The sequence below is a fragment of the Centropristis striata genome, chromosome 9 (assembly GCF_030273125.1).
Source record: "Centropristis striata isolate RG_2023a ecotype Rhode Island chromosome 9, C.striata_1.0, whole genome shotgun sequence".
NCBI lineage: Eukaryota > Metazoa > Chordata > Actinopteri > Perciformes > Serranidae > Centropristis > Centropristis striata.
The window spans coordinates 18,080,141-18,102,002 of record NC_081525.1 but is presented as its reverse complement, the minus strand read 5'-3'; the positions used below and the strand labels follow the sequence as shown (position 1 = coordinate 18,102,002).

Below are 21,862 nucleotides of genomic sequence, written 5' to 3'. Positions count from 1 at the left end.
ATACTTAGTATCAAGATACTCATACTATCATATTTCTGATCTCGTTTGTTTTTATCACGATAGTGTTTTTTCGCTATTTCTGGACAAACTTTACTACCACATGTATCAACAGATTCAGCATTTCAAATTATTGACTTTTTTTTGTCCAATGTTTCAACATTCCATAATATGGTATTTTTTTTGTCATTTATGGACAAACTATGCTCTAATATGTATCAACAGACAATAAAGTCATTTTTGGAATTTTAAAATTGAAAAATTTTTTACATTTTGAGATAGTCATTTTGAGGTATCTCATTGCTTTGTGATATGAATTCATTTTGATAAACTTTATTACAATTACGTACAAGATATTTTCCCCATCACACTGGCAGAAATTGGCATCTAAATATTTTTGATTTTTTTAAGTTATACTAGAGAATAAACAAACATCAACATAATTCAGCAACTGTCTCCCCTCTGTGAAAAGGCATCCTCAATCTTAATCATTTGTTGGAGTCAGTAACCACACGCACATCTCATTTTGTTTTTGGTAGGTTTATAAAAAGGAAATACACAACATCATAAACACATTGTTTATCTGGTGTGACATAATGGACAAGTGACTTTTTGTAACACATATTTTTCAAGTAGTTTGAAGAAGATGCAAGAGGGAAATCAACAGCACTTGTGTTGAATATCGTATGGCACAAGTCTTTAAAATCAAGGAAGGGAATAACAGGAAAATTCTGTTAAGTATATTATAAACAGTATGCTACAAAAGCTTGTACTAACAAAGATCACATAAACCTGAGAAATGTCGTAGGTAAAGCAAGGCAGAGTCTATTACTGGAGTATTTCAACTAAAAGCGCTGTGTTAAGTATTAAAAAAGCAGAATGGAATCCACTGTGAAATATTCACCACGTCCCCATCCCCTTTTATCTTCACATTTCTAACTTAATGTATATGATTTCCTTAAAATATTTCTACAAAATGTACATTCTGTCGCTGATATTCATGGTTAAACCCATAAAACTGTACACATCTGTTTTCATTGCTAACAGTGATTGTAACGGTCAAAAGTGACAACACTGAGGCCGCAGGCGGACCGACGAGCTTAAATGATTATGATAAAAAATATTACATCAAAACTAAACAAACAAAGCCCTTAGAAATGTCTTCCTTATGCATTCGTCCATTGAAATTGATAAACCAGGAGCTGTGAGAGCACGGGATACAAATGGTTTGATAAAAACTGCGTGGAGGCCCGTGGGAGGCAGCGGAGGGCTCAGCTAAGACACAATCGTACATCATGCCACACAGCAATGATCCTGCAGAGGTGAGGTTCCATCTAAACTGTCAGAATAAAACATGATCTCAACATGACGCTGACAACGTTCAAGCAAATGAAAACGTCCGTGTAGCGTTGCGTGAACAAAATGGAATGCACTGACATTAGCATTCTTCGGGCGGGCTATATGCCCATACTTGAGGCATACATGTGAAAGAGTGAAAACGGCTATACAACAACAAGAGAGCATCCAAATTCTCTTGAAGAGCACGGGGAAGAACTGATGATGAGTTTAGTTTTTTTTTTTGTTTCAGTATACCAACCCTTCCTTATTAACTGGAAATTCAACAAGAATAAAAACATTATATAAGAAGAAACATTCTCCATCTTTGGGGATCCAAAACCAGGATCAAAAGATTTCATCTCCGTAAAAAAACGTGTCCACGTGTGCACATGTGCTATGCAATGTAAACACTACAGGGATTCTTTTCCTTTGGGATTTCAGAGAGTCAAATGTTAGACTTGAACAGCTTTGTCGTTCACTGATGGGGGGTGGGGGGTGAGGTAATGTGTCAGCAATGCACGGCACACTTTTCTCCACTCTGGAGGTTGGGGGTGAAGTTGTTACATCCTTTCAGTCCCTCGAGGTGGAGTCTAGAGTAACATGTCGCCCCTGCGTGCCCCATGAGTCCGTGTCCACACGCTGGCTCCTTCAGGGCTTATTGCTCATGGGTCCGGCAGGGACCGGGGTCTGCCCGGGCTCCTCTCACAGTTTGCCTAGTTTCAGCCTCTCTATGTGATGACATAACTTCAGTGCAGGACCCAGTTTCAGACCCATGTACTTCATGATCATGTCGCTCCGTAGTAGCATCAGAGCTTTTCCATCAATCTCCTGTGGAAACAAAGAATGCCGCTCATTATAGACTTTAGCGTTTTAAGCTCAACCTTTAAAAACTCCAACTTGTTACCTGAGAGGACAAAAATGTCCATGTCAAAAACCTGCCATGAAATTAAATATTAATATTATTTTTCCACTTTCACAGAGTTACCATAAAAAACAAATTTTCAGAATTATAAAAAATAATGCCATACAAAAAAAATCCATAAAAATTGAATTATTTTCAATGTACTATATTCTATGGTTAATTTCTATTCTTAATTTTCTCACAGTTTGGGATATGTGAATGATAATAAAAAACATTGATTTTGATACTTTTTTTGTCAGATTTAAAAAAAAAAAAAAAGTTATCTAAGGGGACAAAATATTCCCTCTACTAAAACTTCTATAAAATTACTCTATATTAATATATAATTTCCACTTCCACAGAGTTACCATAACAACCAAATCTACATTCATATTTCTAACCCTTTAAATGCAAGTTATGTTTACATAATGCCACACAAAGAAAAATCCACAAAAATGTAATTTTTTTTCATTTATTATATTCTAAGGGGGATTTCTATTTTTATTTTCTCACAGTTTGGGATGTGTGAATGAAAAATCATTGATTTTTATACATTTTTTGCACAGTGTCAGATTAAAAAAAAAAAAAAAAGTTACCTAAGAGGACAAAATATTCCCTTCCTAAAACTTGTATAAAACCACTCTATATTAATAAATAATTTCCACTTCCACAGAGTTACCATAACAACCAAATATACATTCATATTTCTAACCCTTTAAATGCAAGTTATGTTTACATAATGCCACACAAAGAAAAAATCACTAAAATGTAATTATTTTTCATGTACTTTATTCTAAGAGGATTTTTGATTAATTCTCACAGTTTGGGATATGTGAATGATAATAATCATTGATTTTGAGTAAAAAAAATTGCGGCGTGTCAGATTTTTAAAAATTGTCACCTAAGAGGACAAAATATTCCCTTCCTAAAACTTCTATGAAATACTCTATATTAATATTATTTTACACTTCAACGGTTACCATAACAACCAAATATTGATTAATTTCTAGAATTTTAACCCTTTAAATTAAAGTTCTGTTTATATAATGCCACAAAAAAAAAATCCAATTATTTTTCATGTACTACATTCTACGGGGAATTTCTATTTTCATGTTCTCACAGTTTGGGATATGTCAATGATAAAACATTTTTTGCACATTTTTCATTCTCAGAATTTTAACCCTTTAAATGCCAGTTTGTTTACAAAATGAAACCTTTAATTAAGAAAAAGAAAAAATAAATGTTTTCAGTATACTATATGCCATTTTTCCCCAACAGTCTGAGATGTGTCAAAGACTAGCAGTGAAATTAATTTTGATGCAGTTTATCCAACACTGCAGCGCTCTATAATACAGTAACAATAACCCAAGTGGAAACCAAGAAAATACAGGTGCATCTCAATAAATTAGAATATCATTATTTTTGAGACACTGATTTTTAGGTCTTCATTAAATGTAAGCCATAATCATTATAATAAGAAGAAATTGAATAAATAAATAAGACATGAAGTGTTTCATTCTGTGTAATGGATCTATATAATGTGTTATTTTCACTTTCTGAATTGAATTACTGGCATAAATAAACTTTTCTATGATATTCTAATTTATTGAGATGCACCTGTATAATGTATTTGCCCCCAAAATAGTAAAAAAAAATACATAAAAATTGGAAGATAGTAACATCTTGCAACTTGCTTCAAAAATAATTTTAGACTGAAGACTGGTATAATAGAAGATGTGATTCTATGCTAAATTGGGACTTTAATGAGTTACATTTTTCTGTCTTGAATGGTCTGAGTGTTAGTATCAGTTTGTTATAGACTTATTATAGGAAATTGTAAGCAGCCATGGTGGTGTAGTAAAAGTTCACTCACATGTTTTCTGAAGAGTTCAGCGTGTGGAGCTAATGCTGTGGGGTCAGCATCCCTCACAAACTGCATCACCTCTTCAATGGACCAGGAGGAGGGGTTTTTACTGGGCAGCTGCAGACTGTCCCGCTCAGACACCACAGCCTCAGGACCTGTGGTGGAGCTGGCTGCTGCCAGAACACAACACACACTGAGCATGTGACGCAGCACAAGTGAGTATTAATAAAAGTACTTCCACAGACAGATACTGTACCTTCTACTCGTCTGAGGGGCTGCGTGGAGCCGAGCTCTGCCGGGTTAGAGGAGTGGCGCCGCATGGCTGTGCCGTTGCCAGGGTGATAGAGGCTGCTGGCCTGAGAGTGGTACTCTGAGGAACTGCGCACCGTTTGGGGTCGAGGGGTCATGGAGTTGGAGGCTGAGTCCATGTAGCGCTGCTCCTTTAATAGGCCGTTCTCTTCGTGGGGCAGGGTCTCTGCTGGAGAGACACAAACACAACTCACAGTCAGATGTCAATCTTTAAACACTTAACATAATAATACACTCTCTTTAAAACATAGTCCAATACATACACACATGTGATGTGAAAGTCAACTTTGTTTTATCAGGATCTCTGCAAGTCAAATTAAAGACTTTTAAGACTTTTTAAAGACCATAATGAATATAATTTAAGGTGCAGTGTGCTTCATATACAGATACATCTCAATAAATTAGTATATGATGGAAAAGTCCATTTCCAGTAGTTCAAGTCAAATAGCCCCAACCAAAGTTTTAAGTACATATAAATATATAAAAACATATAGACATACTTTTCAGAGGCCAACATTTCCACATTAAACATACTTTTTAAAATTGGTCTTTTCTAATATTACATTTTGAGACACTGAATTTAAGGTCTTCATTAAATGTAAGGCATAATCATTTTAATTAGAAGAAATTAAATAAATGAAATGTTTCATTCTGTATGTAATGGATCTATATAATGTGATAATTACACTTTTTGAATTGATTGACTGACATAAATAAAAACTTTTCTATGATATTCTAATTTATTAAGATGCACATGTATGTTTCCATCCCCTGGTATCAACTCGCTGGTTGTGTTCAATAAATTCTGACCGGGCTGCAGAGGTACTTACTTCTGTTTTGTAGTTATGTTACAGCAACCTCAAAAATCGAAGCATTTAAAAGTTTTTGTATTTGTTTTAAATAAAACTAACGTTAATACATTTTTAAGACCTTTCAAAATCTTATTTAAGACATTTTATGAGATTTTAAGAGAATTGTAAACATTTTAAGGCCTTAAATTCAAGTTATTGGGTTTTAGACATTTTAAGAATTTTAAGTATTCAAGTCCTGCAACAAAAACCTTTCTGATCATGGCAGTTGGTGGCGTTTTATGCTGCTTTCATGTTTAGGACTAGGGATGGGAAAAAAAAGCAGCAAAACATTGGTGGGGGCCGGTGGATAATTAATCTACTCTGTGTATCAGTGTATGCCGGGACAACGTGTAGCACTGGTAACACCTACACTGTGGCAAGCCTAGTAGGAACCAGGGGGATTACAATTAATGTAAACAGCGACTAAGACTTAAACTAGCAGTGAAAAAATTATTTTGTTAATCGAAATAAAAAAGAATATATCTGCAATTAACAACACAAACAAAAATGTAATAAACTTGCTTTGTTTTCATATTCTTTGAACTGTGGTTGACATTTCGCCTTGTCTTGTTCTGTTTGAATTCTTGATGAAAAACGAGCTGTGTTTCCTTTAAAGTCGGATCAAATTTTGAAGCCAAATTTTAAAATGTCAACAATGCAAATTAGGAACGCTTCCATCAACTGGTTTAAAGCGAATAAAGGAAGCTGCATATATGTACTTTGGTCAGAAGATGGCAGCGTAATGTATTACTGCAGGCTAATCCATCAGTAAGCAGTAGAAGAAGAGATTTAGCAAGAGAGAAAAAAAAAAACTTTGGCTACCCACAAGAGAAAATAGGTCTTCAGGAATTAGATTCAATTTGGCAACTTATAACTGTTCTTTCATATCGGAGTGGAAACAGCTGATCAGTCATGTGTGATAAATGCTACAACAATGTTCAAGAGGATTCAAATCAGATTTTGGTGTTTCCATCAATCTTTTTTCATGCCAATCTCCAAAATGCACATAGAAATTTGTTGATTGAAACACTAGTAACTCACTCCACGAGTTGGCAGCAAAGCAATACAGCAGATGCCATAAAACCCTGTAATCTAATTTACTGTCATGCATTCTTTCATCCTGCCTTTTTCAGCCACTATAAATCAGCCCTCTCATCAAAACACTTCTAAAGCTGACTAAAGTTAAATTGAAATGAAAACATAGGAACATGCATACGGTGTAATCAATACAATTAAAGAGGGAGCCGTCATGAAGGTCTGCTATGTCACAATTTCAGTCATTATTAAAGTAACAAAACATCTTCAAAGTGAGCTCTACCTTCTGAAGGGTGAGCTTCAGTACGTAAGTGTTTAGGTGACAGAGGTGCTGCGTACGGCGGAGACACTCCAGAGAGACTCCGTTTACCGCCTCGAGCCAGAGACGGAGCGTCCAACGCCTCTTCTTTCACTGAAACACAGAAAACAGTTGACAATGTCACTTCTTATTTTGTGTCTCACGATAATGACCCGTCAGAAGCTTTCCTCTGACAGAGCAGTGATGTTTACCTGACTTGGTCCTGTCGTAAGCAGTGTAGTGGCTGAACGGCTGGCTGCTGAACAGGTTGTCACATTGCAGGTGACGACACATCGTCTCCAGGAACCGCAGCACAAAGGAAGCACTGGAGGCCGACGGTAGTTTGACCACACGAACTCCACCATCTGTTCTCACTGGGATGAAGGACGACATGTTAAATTCCTCTATCCGTCACAAAAAAAAAGGGTTTGGCTATGTTTCAGCGGTACAATACTTCCAATTAGGGATGGGCATTTGGAAGACACCTGACAACTCGATTATCTAGAACATTAACGATCAATTTAACAATTAATTGCTGCATGTATACATGGGCAAAATAAAAGATATATACACAGTACCATGCAAAAGCCTGTTTTGATAACAGACGCTTTTATTTTGAAAGGACATCTCAGTGAGGTGATACTGTAAAGATAACATCAAGGGGTTCGATTGTTTTATGTTTTAGCGCCCAAAGAGGCATGAGGATAGTTTTCACAGTAATCTTGCATATTTAAGTGTGTTTTGTGTTTAAATACGTTTTGGATAAAATGAAACCTAGTAATTCATGCTAGCAAGGTTTGATACAGTAAGCTAGTTTTGCTCAAATTGTGTGTTATAATTCTTAAATCTGTGTGTTTTATAATTGTTATTGCAACTTTCCGTTTGCAAACTGTAGCTTTATCCAACTTAATTCTCAGCTCATTGGTTTATTCACATCCGGCCCCAGAACTGAATGCTCGGCTGTGTTTCAGTTCAGGGAGTACTGATACCAGTCATGAATAAAATTAAAAAATACACAGATCGATTAAAAATTCCATGTGATCAACCAAATTCTTAACGACCATTAAGTGATCATCGATTAATTATTCCCATCCCTACTTCTAATAACAACTTGATAACTTGTGTGTGTCTACCTCTGACGACCTCTCCTCCTCCTGAGTGAGTCTGCAGAGCACTGAGCAGGACTTTCGGCTGGTATGCGCAGTCTATACATGACTGGACCACCTGCTGGAGCACAGCGTTCACTGGCCCCGGGCCAAAGTGGTCTGGCAGACGCTGCATCTGCTTCCTGTCCAGGTGGGGACCACAGTTCCCGTGCTTATTCACATACACACACACTGGAACAGACGAGAATCACAGTGAGCAAAATGAGATATTCTAATTATAGCTTTGATTCATTAGCTACATATGGGAAGCAAACAGTAATCCTCACCTGTTGAGACCACAGAGCTGAGGCTGGGAGGGCTCTCTTGTGGAACCTGGATGCTGGGCAGCTGTGCTGGGCTTTGGAGAATCTTGGACTTCCTCTGAAAAAGACACATTCATTTGCAGAAGCACTTTAACGTAAGAAACGTGGCAGTACAAAGTATTCACCTGGCTTATATAAACTATATGGACAAAAGTATTTGGACGTTTGACCATTATACCAACAGGGACTGTAATGGTATTGTATTCAAATACATAAACTTTAAAATGGAGTTGGTCCACCTTTAGCAGCTATGACAGCTTCCACTCTTCTTGGAAGGCTTTTTACAAGATTTTGGAATGTTTCAGCGGGAATTAGTGCCCATTCATTCTGTAGAGCATTTATGAGGTTAGGCACTGATGTTGGACGAGAAGGCCTGGCTCGCAATTTCCGTTCCAGTTCATTCCAAAAGGTGCTTGATGAGGTTGAGGTCAGGACTCTGTGCAGGCCAGTCAAGTTCTTACACATCGAACTCATCAAACCATGTCTTTATGGACCTTGCTTTGTGCGTTGGGGCACAGTATTGTTGGAACAGAAAAGGACCTTCCCCAAACTGTTGCCACAAAGTTGGAAGCATACCATTGTCCAAAATGTCTTGGTATGCCACAGCATTAACATAGCCCTTCACTGAAGATAATTGGCCTAGCCCAAACCCTCAAAAACAGCCAAATACCATTATTCCTCCTCCACCAAACTTCACAGTTGGCACAATGCAGTCAGGCAGATAACATTCTCCCGGCATTGGCCAAACCCTGACTCGACCATCTGAATGCCAAACAGAGAAGTGTGATTTGTCACTCCACAGAACTTGTCTCCGCTGCTCCACAGTCCAGTGACGATGCGCTTTACACCGCTCCATCCATGCTTGGCTTTGGACTTGGTGGTGTAAAGCTTGCGTGCAGCTACACGGCCATGGAAACCCCTTCCATGAAGCTCCCGCCGCACAGTTTTTGTGCTCACATTAATGCCAGTGGAAGTTCGGAATATGGAGCCTTCACAGTCATTAACCCCTCTCTGTGATTTTACCTGGTCTTCTGCTTCGTGGCTGAGTTGCTTTTGTGCCTAAATGCTTCCACTTTCTAATAATATCACTTACAGTTGACCATGGAATATCCAGCATGGATGAAATTTCCCAAACCGTCTTATTGCAGAGGTAACATCCTATCACACTGCCATGCTTAAAGTCACTGAGCTCTTCAGAACGACCCATTTTGCATCACAAATGTTTGCAAATAGAGACTGCATGGCTAGGCTAGACTTTATACACTCGTGGCAAGGGGTCTGATTGAAAAACCTGAATTCAGGAGTTAACAGGTGTGGCCAAATACTTTTGTCTATATAGTGTATATATCACAAAGTTTGTATTTGTTAAACAGGGTCTCACCTTGCTTCCAGGCTTGGGGCCCCTCTTCTTGTGGGGCCGGGGTACTAGCTGCGTTTCTTCAGGTACAGTTCCGTTTTGGGCCGCAGCTGCTTCCGCCACGGCTTTGAGCAGAGCGATGGTCTCACTCTTGGGCCGACGGCCTCTTACCCCCTTCCTCACAGGCAGCTGTGGGAGAGGGTTTGGGAGTCTGTAGGGGGACTGCATTGACCGCCTGCTGGGCTTGGAGGGCGACGCCGGGAGGATCTGCAGGTTCTTGGGCAGGGTAACTGTAACAAGACACAACAGGACAATTGGTATGGAGGTAGTTGATATTAAGGACATAATGCAGGATTTCCCTAAAAAACATAGTGTAGACTTAGACAAATATAATCCCCATCAATCATTACTTACGACCCACTAGAAGTGTGTGGCAGGTCTATATATTTAGACTCTGCCCTCTGCCTGGATTTTCTCCTTTCTTTTCATTTTGCTGTGTTCAGGACGTTTCTGGGCATCAACATTTGTGCTTGAAACTATAAAAAATAGTGGACACAGCCAAAAAAAAGGCTAAAAGACAACACTAGTTTCTGAAAAAGTTTATACGATTTGTTTATAAACAGTAAGCAACCTGCATACCTGCATAGTATGCCTTAAAAACCCACACTAGAAGCTCATAAGAAAATCTAAGAAATACATATTTTTCATCTGCCCTGGCAGAACCAAAGGCTGTAGCTATTGATAGCTAATTAAGATGTCACACAAGTAGAAACTTGAGTTCAAGGAAACCTTACAGAGGAATAAAAGTACATGGTTCCTTGAATATGCAAATACTGAGTATGACAGGTTTGAGTAGACATTTCAGTATCATTACTGGCCCATATGTTAAAAATACAGACATGGATATAAGAGAAGAGACATAGCCTTGGCACAACATTAACAGTTGACTCCAAAGATTTGTTATACACTGTGTATGTAGATCGTAAAAGAGAGCTTTATAAAAGTGAGGTATGGTTTGCCACTTGCCCCATCACTGTAGAGTCTCTACTGGCTAATTAGAGAGACAAATTGTGCATTATTATCTGCTGACCCAGTGACCACCACCACAGTGCGCTGTGCTGTGTTGGTGGTTCGGATTAAAGTCAAAGTAAAGAGACGGTCTGGTGCCAATCTGGGTTTGGACAGGGGAATCTCATTACTGGAAATAGCAGGGGAAGTGCTCCAGTTTATGTCATACAGTTCCAATTACTTGTTGTTAGCTGACTTAAAGGGACAGTTTGTATCTTTTGAAGTGGGGTTGTATGTGGTACTTATCCATTGTCAGTGTAATCAGTAGATGGCGATTTAAGTGTACACTATATTTAGACATTTTTCACTGCTTTACTTTGTTGTCCAACAGATGTTTAAGTTAAGAACTGAAGCCATTATCTGTGCACTCTTTACAAAGGAGTCTATTATACAAACTAGTTGCGAAGCCTTCACTAAGATCTACAATGCATTTTCTGCTGGCTAATTAATATATTCTGAATACTGTAGAAACTTGCAGATGGGCTAAAAAAAAAGACCTTAAATAATTTGACACTTTCCTCATATATTAGGGATGGGAATAATTAATCAATGATCGATTAATGGTTGTTAAGAATTTGGTCAATCACAAGGAATTTTTAATCGATCTGTCTATTTTAATTTTTTTATTTTATCTATGACTGCGTATCAGTACTCACTGAACACGGCTGTATGTCAATAAGCCAATGAGTTGAGAATAAAGTTGGATAAAGCTACAGTTTGCAAACTGAAAGTTGCAATAACAATTAGAAAACACACAGAAATACAAAAGTATTAATTTGAGCAAAACTAGCTTACTGCATCAAACCTTCCTATCATGAATTACTAGGTTTAATTTGATCTAAAATATAAAACATTGACTCCTTATCTTTACAGAATAATCTCTGTTGAGTTAGTTTTATGATTGACAGGAAGTCTCTTTTTCATCCTTTCAAAATAAAAGCGTCCATTATCAAAACAGGCTTTTGCATAGTACTGTATATATATATCTTTTATTTTGCCCATGTATGCATGCAGTGATGAATTGATCGTTAACGTTATAGATAATCGAGTTGGCAGGTTTCTTCCGAACGCCAAAAAATAAAGGTCATACACATCTGCAGCAAAGAAATATCAAAACTATATAAATCATGCAGAATAATACCATCTTGAATACACAGAATCCAAGCATGTAGTCTGTGACGTCTCTAAGCTTCAAAAGGAGGAATCACCCTATTAGCCCTTTATTATTGCAAATGTGTGTACTGCGAATGCTACTTCTCTCTATAAATAACAAAAATGCTTATTGCCAAGACCAGAAACGGTGTAAAAGAGTAACTCACCGTGCTGAAAGGGAATAAATTTGCGCCAAGACATACCCACACAAAGCAACAGCCCATTTACTCTGCTAGTAAATATTTTTTATGTTTTTGTATGTACTGAAGATTCCCTGACAATACCCACGCACAGAGAGTCAAATAATAAATCTTCCTCCAAAATGCAGCATAAGCTCAACAAAGCCCACACACTCACGGTGGAGTGGGAGAAGGTAGACTGATCAATGTTAGATTTCGGGGGAGTAGCGAGAAAGAGTGTGTGTGCTCTTCTCTCTTCTCTCCTTCCAGCCATACACAAAAAAAGGTAAGAGCGCATTTAAAAATGTGTTTAGTAGCTGATAATCTCGTCCTCTCCAATCGGAGTCTTATACACACATGAGCAAAAGTCAGAGTGGACTGAGCAGCTTTTATGTCAACATATTTCTCCATGTAAACAGGTACGATGTGAAGAACATAAATCCTCCTCTCCAGCGTGTTATTCTGCCTGTTCAGCCTCCCCACCCAAACAAAGTGACACACAAACACACTGACAGAAGTGGATAGTGTATCTGCAGAGTTTCACGTGCAATAGTCTCCTACGTCTGTTGGCCCAGTGCTAGTGTCACTCCTATTGTTAAACGTAGCCACAGTTTATCAAGAAGACCATATTTAAAAGGACCATATTAAACTTGTTACTCAGCAACCAAACTTTCTTCAAAGTGCAGCCACTCAGGAGCAATGCAGAACAGAAATCCTCATTTATCCAGAGCGAGTAAAGCTGAGGAAAGTTTTACTTCACCAGGAAAATAATTTCTGAAGATTGTCCAACAGCTGAGCACAGCTGACTCCTCCTCATTAAGAGATTCATTTCCATACAGTATAATTTAGAAATTTTACTAAAAGTTGAGCGTAAATGTGAACTACTGAGCCAAAATCAACAGCACCAACCCAGTATCCGAAACATCCAAAACTACAACCAAAACATCATCCATTCATTTGAACTGTAAATCTTTCATCACACTCCTTAAGTCCTGATACTTTTCCAGTCAGACCTCCTCTGGGAGAAGTGTTAATATGGTGTTATTAGATCACATGCTGATCAAGAGGCACAATGCATGATTTATTTTAGTGCGTGTCCAGCACCTGCTAAACATTACACTGTGTATATTTTACTGTCAGACTAGGCAACAAGACCACATGATTAATGATAATGTTGTTTATATTATTCTAACTGTGGAAACAGTTCCCCCACTGTGAGGGGAGGCCACTGCAACTAAATGAAGGAAACATCAATAACAGACTCTGCCTTATTGTAAGTGCAGCCTTGTGCTGCCACCTACAGGTTGACCCTTACCACTGTTGCCTGGTGGCTGGAGGCTGTGCTTTGTGAGTGAGCACCATCCCACAGGGAAGATGTCCCGGGAGTCATACTTGCACCAGTAATCGAAGGCACCCCGCCACCCGTCGAACATGATAAAAACCTCCTCGCCCTTCACTTCTCCGATGGTGGCGGGGCAGATGAGGTACGGGTTCTTCTTGTCCACGGCCTCCAGCTTCATGCCAGGCTTAAAGTTGTTCTGGGGGGGCCTCAGGGGTTCCTGAAAATGAACACAGTATATCCTCATTAGAAGGACTATTAAATGCAAATACAATATGTTTGTGTTGGTTGTGTAACAAATGTTTTTTTGTGTCTTTTTTTAGAAGTACCTTTTTAAAGGCTGTTGCTGGTGCCATCTCAGCTCCGTTTAGGGTTCTCAACAGAAACATGGGCCATGAGGAGGCATTCATCCGAAATCCTTGAGGAGAAAATTGAATAACATTAAAAACTTAAGTGAGCTTAACAAATTCAGAACAGAAAAATGTAGAGTTGCTACTGCTTTTGTGGGTGATTTTCAATGTCGCTTTTCACATTTGTATTAAACAGAATCAAAAGGAATTAATTTCAACTGTAGGACACTTAAATATGGCTGTGTAAATCTATGCACAAACATATCTATTTATGCATCTTTATAATCTTGCTATTTTAACTATTCAAAATGTTTTACAACAATATAAAACATTCCTGCTAACCTTTAGTAACCGTCAGTCTTTTTTAAGGAATCAAACAAAAATGATAATAATCAGAACTATATAGCGACTCAGAGAGCACAGACCTCTGCCATGGCCATGCCCTCACTCACAATGTCAAAAAGAGTAAAATACAATTTGTGTATTCGCCCTGTGTTACACAAATTCCAGGGCCAAGAATGGGTTGCTCCTAGGCCCATACTTCACCTTTTCACTAAGTTTCAATAACAATTGGGCCAGTAGTTTTTCATAATCCTACTGATAAACTGACAAAGGAAACAAACCAAACTGAAAACATAGCCTCCTTGGCGGAGGAAATAATTAATGCTTGTAGGGAAACTTTCTTTCATTTCCGCATTCTTCAGCTTGGTTTAATACATTTTATCAGTCTACCATTTCTCCTTTTCTTGTTGCACAAGTTATATAAGGCTCAGATCAAAGAGAGCATGTGGTTGCAGAACACAAGGTGCACCACAACCCCCCATTTAAAAAAAATATTTAACCAAACAGCAGCTTGCTGCGTCCTTGCATCTGCATCACTCTCATTAAAAATCCCTTTAAAACAAATCAGCCCAGGCTACCAAAAAGAAATCCATCTGATCCTGGTCAGAATGTAAGTGCATGATAGATTAATTATGATGCGTCATTTACTGACAAAAATGTGCTTCCATTCCATCCCCTCCGACTGTCTCACCCAGTGGCGGCTGCAGCATGTCTCCGTTCTTCTCACAGGTGCCAATAGGCTGGATATCAGAGGAGTCCACCAGTCTCCAGAAGTCATTGCTGTTGTCACTTCCGTCCAGACGGAGACGCAGACGAACCCCAGTTAAACCCATCACTGTGGCGATACAAACTGAGGTGGAGTTGCGTGGGTCATGGGCTTCGAGCTTCATTCCCACCTTAAAGTCGTTGGAGGGTGGGACCCTGGCCTGCAGACATTGGGATGATATAAGATATAATAATATAATAGCAGAAGTGATACAGATAGTCTTAATCAACCCTTTTCTCCAGGCCGGGTTTATGTTATCCAACTGTTTCTGTGTCAAAGCATTGTGCAGGAAAGTGGTACGCATCTGTGTGGTAGTAAACTTTTGTGAGCCTGGTGTTGCATCCAAGCCAAAAATTTTAACTTTTGAGTGATGGACAAAACCAGTTTAAACTACTGGCAACAATTCACAGAACCACAGTTGCCCCATTAACTTCTAAGAAAGACTTAAAAGCAAAACTTTAACTACAATGTCTGCCAAAAGTTTTCAAAAGATTTAATTTTTATTTTCCACAGTGATGACAAAACAACCAGATTCGGTTTGGACTATGAGTGTGCAAAGCAGACATTTAAACAAAGAAATTCTAAACAAAGAGAATAAACAGATAGGTGCTGTTTTATACAAGACTACAGTTCTGCAAATTCTTACCAAATTGCTTATAATTTACACTGAGGTCCAAGACTATCTTTATGTGACCGCCCCTTGCTAAATATTGAACATCTTTGAAATTAAGGAGGACATACCTGACGAAAGCAGGCTGGTGGAGCCGGTAGAGCAGAGGTTTCTTTTAGATATTCTTCCCAGCTGAAAGCATCTAAACAAAAACCACAAAAAAAAAAAAAGATTAAACAAAATACAGTAAATGCATTAGCAGAATGCCAGAATATCATCTGCTAACCTACATTTTGAAAATCTATGACAAAGTCTGTTGTTGTGCTAGTAGATTGAGAGTGTGAATTTGGCTTTCTATACACATGGCATGCAATTTAAAAAGGTTAATGTAACAGGGTAAAATGACAAAAGAGCTCTTTTGATAATGTAAACTTAACGCAGCTCTTTTGTGTTCAACCAATGTAATAGAAGGGAATGAAATAATTTTGTTGTTGTTGTTGTTTTTTTTAAGTAAAAAATAAATTAATAACTAAATTTACCTTTAGTTGGTGCAGGGGTTGTACCTGTTAGTGGAACCATTCTTCCTGGTTTCTCTTTTTTGCCCTCCTTTGGATCTAAAAATGATAATGATGATAAAAAGAAACTTTTAATAAATATATGACAATACAAATGTTCTTAAGTGTTAATAAAGTAAAATATACCTTTAACCCTCCTGTTATGTTGAAGGCCAAATTTACCCATTTCAAAGTTTAAAAATCTAAAAAAAAAAAAATTGTCAAGTATTTTTTCATAAAAAGAAAAAAAATTAAAATGCTTTTTTTTTTTAAATCCACGTCATGTAAAACCATAATATTTTATATGTAGGTCTTTCTAATGTACATTAAAAAAGGTTGCATTTTTTTTAATGAAAAACATGTGAATTATCCTCATTGAACCATGATCTGTGAGAGGTAAAGAACACCATTGCACTAAATATTGATTGAAATGGTTAGTAATGGAGCAATTAATGAAACATAAACAATGTTTATTGGGATTTTTAGTTTCTGTCACTTTTGGATAATTAAACATGCCTTGGGTTATTGCTGTTCCTGAAAAAAACGAACATAACAGGAGGGTTAAAAAGGGACAGTTCACCCCCCAAAATAAAAAAAAAATACATACTTTTTCCTTCACCTGCTGGCTATTTATGAGTCTATATTGTTTTGGTGTGAGTTGTGAGTGTTAGAGAAATCAGCCATAGAGGTCTGCTTTCTCTTGACCATAATAAGACTAAATGGCACTCGACACAAAAAAAAAAAACATTTAAAAGAAAAAAAAAATCAACAGCAATGTCTCTTTCCTGAGCCGGTTAGTCAACAAAGTCCAGAAACCACATCCCCACGTAGAGGAAAGCATGCATCTACTCTATCTATGGACGAGAGGGTCATCTCTCTGACAACGGCAGATGTGGATGTTCATGGTGTCCTCCTTGGCTGAGCTCTAACATTAGCTAGCTCAAGTGAACTATAGTGAACTATTCCTTCTGCATGTTCATACAGGTCATGATTTCTGTAGGGATATTGCTGTTGAGTTGTTCAACAAAGTGCCATATATTTGTATTATATTTGTGATGGCAGACCATACAGCTGATATTTTCAACACTACAACTCACACCAAAACAATCTAGATGGATAAATGGCACTACAGGATAGACACAACTTAGAGTCAAACTTAATAAAATACTAAAATGTATGCATTCATTTATGAAATATTTTACTAAACTCTACTTACTCACACTTACCCTGTGATGACTAAGAGTCATCACAGCCGATGACACAAAATCTAATAAAACACTCAGAAATGCTTGTGCTAATGACACAAATGAAGATGTGTGCTGTCACATTATGACCTCTACAGTCCCGTTGTATACCCAGAGGTGTTTTTACTTACTGTGCTTGATTAAAGCGTGCCTCAAGAAAAAACAATCTTCAAAGTCATGACACAGTCTTTATAAGTCATGGTAAAATTATGTCTCCTTGCCTTTTATTGGAGTTTTTCCCATGGTGACTGATGACCAATGGTGACACTTCTACGATGACGACCAATGGTGACCAGGTATGCTTCTGTGCCGGTGTAGTTGTTTCCTAAAAAATGTCAAAAAGGTGAAAAAATATTTAATATGAAATGCTGGGCACACATGAACTAGTTCCAAAGAGATTCAATAGTCAATTCAGAAAGGAAACAGTCTAAAAAATGTATTCATTTTTAACTTTTTTGTTGGAAAAATACAATTGTAAGAAAGAGGAGGGAGAGTTTTTAGCCACAACTGTACAAAAACCCCAATTATACTTAATGGACAGCGATAAGGCCACTAAAGCATCTGATAAACAAAAGAGAGGGAGAGAGACAAGGCAGGGTCAGAAAGAAACCAAAATTACTAAAGAGCTGCTGTATTGTTAACAGAATACTATCATATGTGTATTATTAAGATGATATTGATATTTCTTTTTTTTTTTTTTTTTAATCACAGTTATTGTCAATACCAATATATCACAACACCCGTTGTTTTTCAGTTTGTACATAAAATGTATATTGTCTTTGTATAGTTTTCAACTGAATAAAGTTCAGAAATAGGGGTGGGCGATATGGGCAAAAAAAAAATCTTGATTATTATTTAAAATTTTCCGATGACAATATTCTGATGTTATCCTTTGAAATGTGATTTCTTTACCAAAAAAAAAGCTAGTAAAATTCTGCTTGCTTATTTTTTTTAAACTTAAGCATTCAAAAGACATTAAATGGGTAAACATTCAGGTTCTCTCTCCTCTACCGTCTATGCGCCTCTCATTTGTTTTCATTTTGAGATATTATAAATATAAAAATAACATATAATATTATAAATAATAATGTAAAATTGCACATTGTCAAAACAACGTTAACAATATTATCGAACACAATATATATTGCCCACTTCTAGTCACAAGAAAATTTGAAAATTCTCGCATTCTGTTTTATTTACATTTTAGACAATGTCCCATTTTTTTGGGAATCAGGGTTTTTATATGATGAGTTTCTGGCAGCAAAACAGGCTACATTTGTTGTACATTCTAGAAGTGCAACTACTGATTAGCTTCACTGTTTTTATCTCAGTTATTATCACTTAATAAATTAAATATCAGAAAAATAAAAACTGCATATCAAAATGTTGTAGAGCTTAAATGTTGGCAAAGTGCTTGTTTTGTCAGGCAAACTGTCCGAAACACAATGATAGTGACACTGGACAAGCCTATGATTTGATTTAATTTGTAAGCAAAAAGAGAAGTATCTCTGAAAATAACCTGTTGCAGGGAATCACATAAAACCTGAGCAAAGGAACATTGTGCTGCTGTCTTCTAGGGGAAAATACTTGAAAATAATATAACAGAATTTCTTTCGTGATCAAAAAGTGTGGTATTCCAGTCATGGACACTCCGACAGAGGCAGGAAGCCTTTAACAGGGTGGGTTTTTCAGGTTCAGCAGTGTAACAACAGGCCTGTGGTGTACTGGGACAACCCATGTGACACTAGATTTAACTTTGTGTAGGGAATCTCTACATTTACTCAACATTTAATATTTTACGTGAAATGTTGACATTTCACCTACGGTCTTCAGGATGGAGACACTAGTGAAATAGTATCAAATCAAATCAACTTTATTTATATTGCCCTTTAAAACAGCCATAGCTGATACAACGTGCTGTACATGGCAGGACAGACCAACAATAAAAACAGAGAACAAATAAAAATAACTAAAACAGAGTGAGTCTCATGCTGGGTGAAAACCAGTAAATAAAAGTGGGTTTTAAAATGAATCTTAATTTTAAAAAAACACAAAGAACAGATAAAAAAACAAATAAAACAGAGCAAAGGCTCATGTTGAGTTAAAAGCCAGTGCATAAAAATGGGTTTTAAGATTTATTTTAAAAGCGGACAGTGTAAGTTAGAAGTAAACAAAAACAGCCGTCCCACACCTTGGGCTGAAAAGTATAGTAAACAGGACTGGGTGTTCTCAAAGTCTAGTGACTGATAACAGTAAAAAAATAAAAAAAACACAAGCGAACTCGTAAAGATAGCTTAACTAGTTAAATTAGCCATTCGGAACGATTGTTATAACGTGTTAGAAATAATCTGTTATTCTGTCTCTGGTTTTTGTCTCTGTGCATGGGGATCACTATCTGATTGACTAGGTCACCATCTATGCATGCGTAATTCACTAACTGTGTGTGTGCCCTCTCTCTATGCATTTATAGATAGATATTGTTTTAAAACTATGATTACTCTAGATATATTTATTTTATCTACCTAAACTTCCCGTGTCCTATTTAGAGTAAGATTCTATCATCACAAAAAGATATATTTATGTTTAATATTTTATGTGGACATGGCAAAGCTATCGTTGCCGTCCTGCGAGCCAAATTAAGATCAACATTAGTTATATTTATGGATTTGGTTATTACCTGACGTTACAATATCTAACGTCAACATTATAACCTAATACAAATGTTGCCTTATATTGATTATCTGCATACTTTCCACTGTTTCTCTCACCTACTGTAGTTAACCCTAACGCTGATGATTACCGATCAACGTTAACTGTTAGCTGGCTTGTTATGTCACCTCACATCAGCCTTCAGATGTTAACTTAGCTGGTAACAGCTAGGTTAGCTAAATGCCGAGATAGGTGTTAGGCTAATTTACTTTCTATAAAACATTGCATTTAAAAAATGTTGTAATTTTAAATATTGCATATTTGCTCTCTGGACGCTTTATCTGATGTGTAGTTGTAACGTTATACGGTTCCAGGTAATAGCCTGGGCCCAATGTTGACAACTGGGACTGCTTGATTTGCTAGCTACCACTGCTGGCTAATAACTAGGTTGGCTAACCTTAGCGTTAACGTTAACCCTCTGAGAGCAGTTTCTTCACTATTATCTCAGAGAATTACACAAAACCCGGGTCGTGTAGCTTCATCTGACACTCTCCCGAAACTCTACATTATTCAGTCTGAAGAAGAAACTTACAAGTGCCGTCTTTTTTCGAATGAAGATCCACACACTTCTCCCTAATCGTCAGCTGCCATTTTTTCACGAATGTAGTGTATGCTTACACGCATGTAATTTATGCCGAAGATAGTGTTGCACGACGAGCACAGACAAGCAAAACAACGAGATGGGCTCGGCGTGAAGAGCAGAAGGCCAATTAATGCTCATGTTACTCACACTGACAGCCAATCAGGGAAAGGCTTACTCGTCTGGACCAATCAGCGGTTGCGCTTCTGAGCCCGTAGTTCTGGATTCCAGAAAGTAGAACTGGTTGTCCATCTCCACTTTCTCTTCTCTTTACAGGCTCTGTCTGATGCATCCTCTGCTGTGGCTAAAATCTGATGAAAATGTATGTTTAAATGAATTCCGATAAAGCTACTGAAATACTGGACAGTTGAAGTAAGAAATCAAGACAAAGGCTGTTATTTTAAAAGGTAATGTGAAGGAGAAAATACAATTCAAAAATTCAACAAATTGTATTAAAAAATATTGCCACCCTGTTAAAATGATCGCCTCACTCATTTTTTTCAAGTTTTGCAGGAAACACAATAACTTCACCAAAAGTGTAACAATATGACATTTATTGATCATTTTACTCAAAAAAGGTAGGAGATGATTTAGGGAAAAAACAACAACAACTACAACAACAACAATTTTGACAAAAAATGACTTAGGCGATTATTTTAACAGTGTAACGATATTGCTTCTTTTTTTAATGAAGAGGATCGCATAATTTTAGCATATTTAATTTATAAAATAGAAGAATACAAAACAGATAATGTAGCTTAGATAATTAGTCTCCAAGGTAATTATAATATTTGGTGAAATCAGTTTAAAATGATCGGAGGGGTTGTTAAATCTAAATGAAAACAGTCAATTTCTATGATATCTATATGTTTGTGGAATTTCCTTGTAACGCTTTCCAACGGGAGAGAGGATTGCAGTTAAAATAAAGAGTATGTCATCACATTGGCTAAATAGCAGCATGACTCAGAACCAATGTCCCATGTCAGTTTCAAACTCGTGTGTTTTCCCCGCCTACATTTCCCCTATAAAACCGAGATTATTATAACCATATCAAGCACATGTCGTCAGTCCCAAGAGTCAAATAGAGTTTCAGCACGCGTGGAAACTCCTGAAGTAGCCTTAAGCAATAATATATAGGCTACATTAAATAAAAATGAATATCGGTTTTATTTTGAAATGATCGAGATTTGCCAATGTTTCGTATAACGACCTGATCCTGATAGTTTGACTGAGGTGGAATGTAACGAAATTACTTAAGTACTATAAAGTAAAATATACCAGTTTTTTTCTTGTAGTCTGATACAATTCAGAAGGAAATATTGTCATTTTTACTCAATGACATTCATCTGGCAGACATAAATACTTAAAAATCTCATAAAATATGAGGCATCTAATAATTAGCAATAAAATATTTAAACAATAGCTCATTTCAATCAACTACATTATATTATATGCATTTTTCTGCATTCTATAAATTTTTGAATGCAGTGCTTTGACTTGTAATGTAGTATTGTTACATTGTGGTGTTGCAATATTCAGTTAAAGTACAAA

The 21,862-nt window shown here is 37.0% G+C and overlaps 1 protein-coding gene across 2 annotated transcripts; it reads right to left on the bottom strand.

Moving 5' to 3' along the window:
* Positions 1–720: 720 nt before the first annotated feature.
* LOC131978238 (sex comb on midleg-like protein 2) lies at positions 721–20,329 on the bottom strand. 2 transcript variants are annotated; one of them, XM_059341811.1, is made up of 15 exons: positions 20,264–20,329; positions 17,244–17,347; positions 15,764–15,838; positions 15,356–15,426; positions 14,540–14,774; positions 13,486–13,574; positions 13,133–13,376; positions 9,443–9,708; positions 8,026–8,119; positions 7,727–7,930; positions 6,806–6,967; positions 6,579–6,707; positions 4,357–4,578; positions 4,110–4,273; positions 721–2,163 (listed from the first exon to the last, which is right to left on the bottom strand). In XM_059341811.1, the coding sequence occupies exons 2-15, from the start codon at positions 17,263–17,265 to the stop codon at positions 2,038–2,040; spliced, it is 2,103 nt and encodes a 700-aa protein (XP_059197794.1). In that variant the 5' UTR covers positions 17,266–17,347; positions 20,264–20,329; the 3' UTR covers positions 721–2,037. The 2 variants fall into 2 exon arrangements, with proteins under 2 accessions (XP_059197794.1, XP_059197795.1); XM_059341812.1 differs by having other exon boundaries at positions 4,110–4,270.
* Positions 20,330–21,862: the final 1,533 nt, after the last annotated feature.

Coding starts and splice junctions, on each gene's coding strand:
- LOC131978238 (XM_059341811.1), bottom strand. CDS start 17,265: ATGGGAAAAACTCCAATAAAAG. Junction 14,775..15,355: donor CACCAGCCTGCTTTCGTCAG/GTATGTCCTCCT, acceptor CAATGTCTGCAG/GCCAGGGTCCCACCCTCCAA. Junction 8,120..9,442: donor GCCCCAAGCCTGGAAGCAAG/GTGAGACCCTGT, acceptor TGTCTTTTTCAG/AGGAAGTCCAAGATTCTCCA.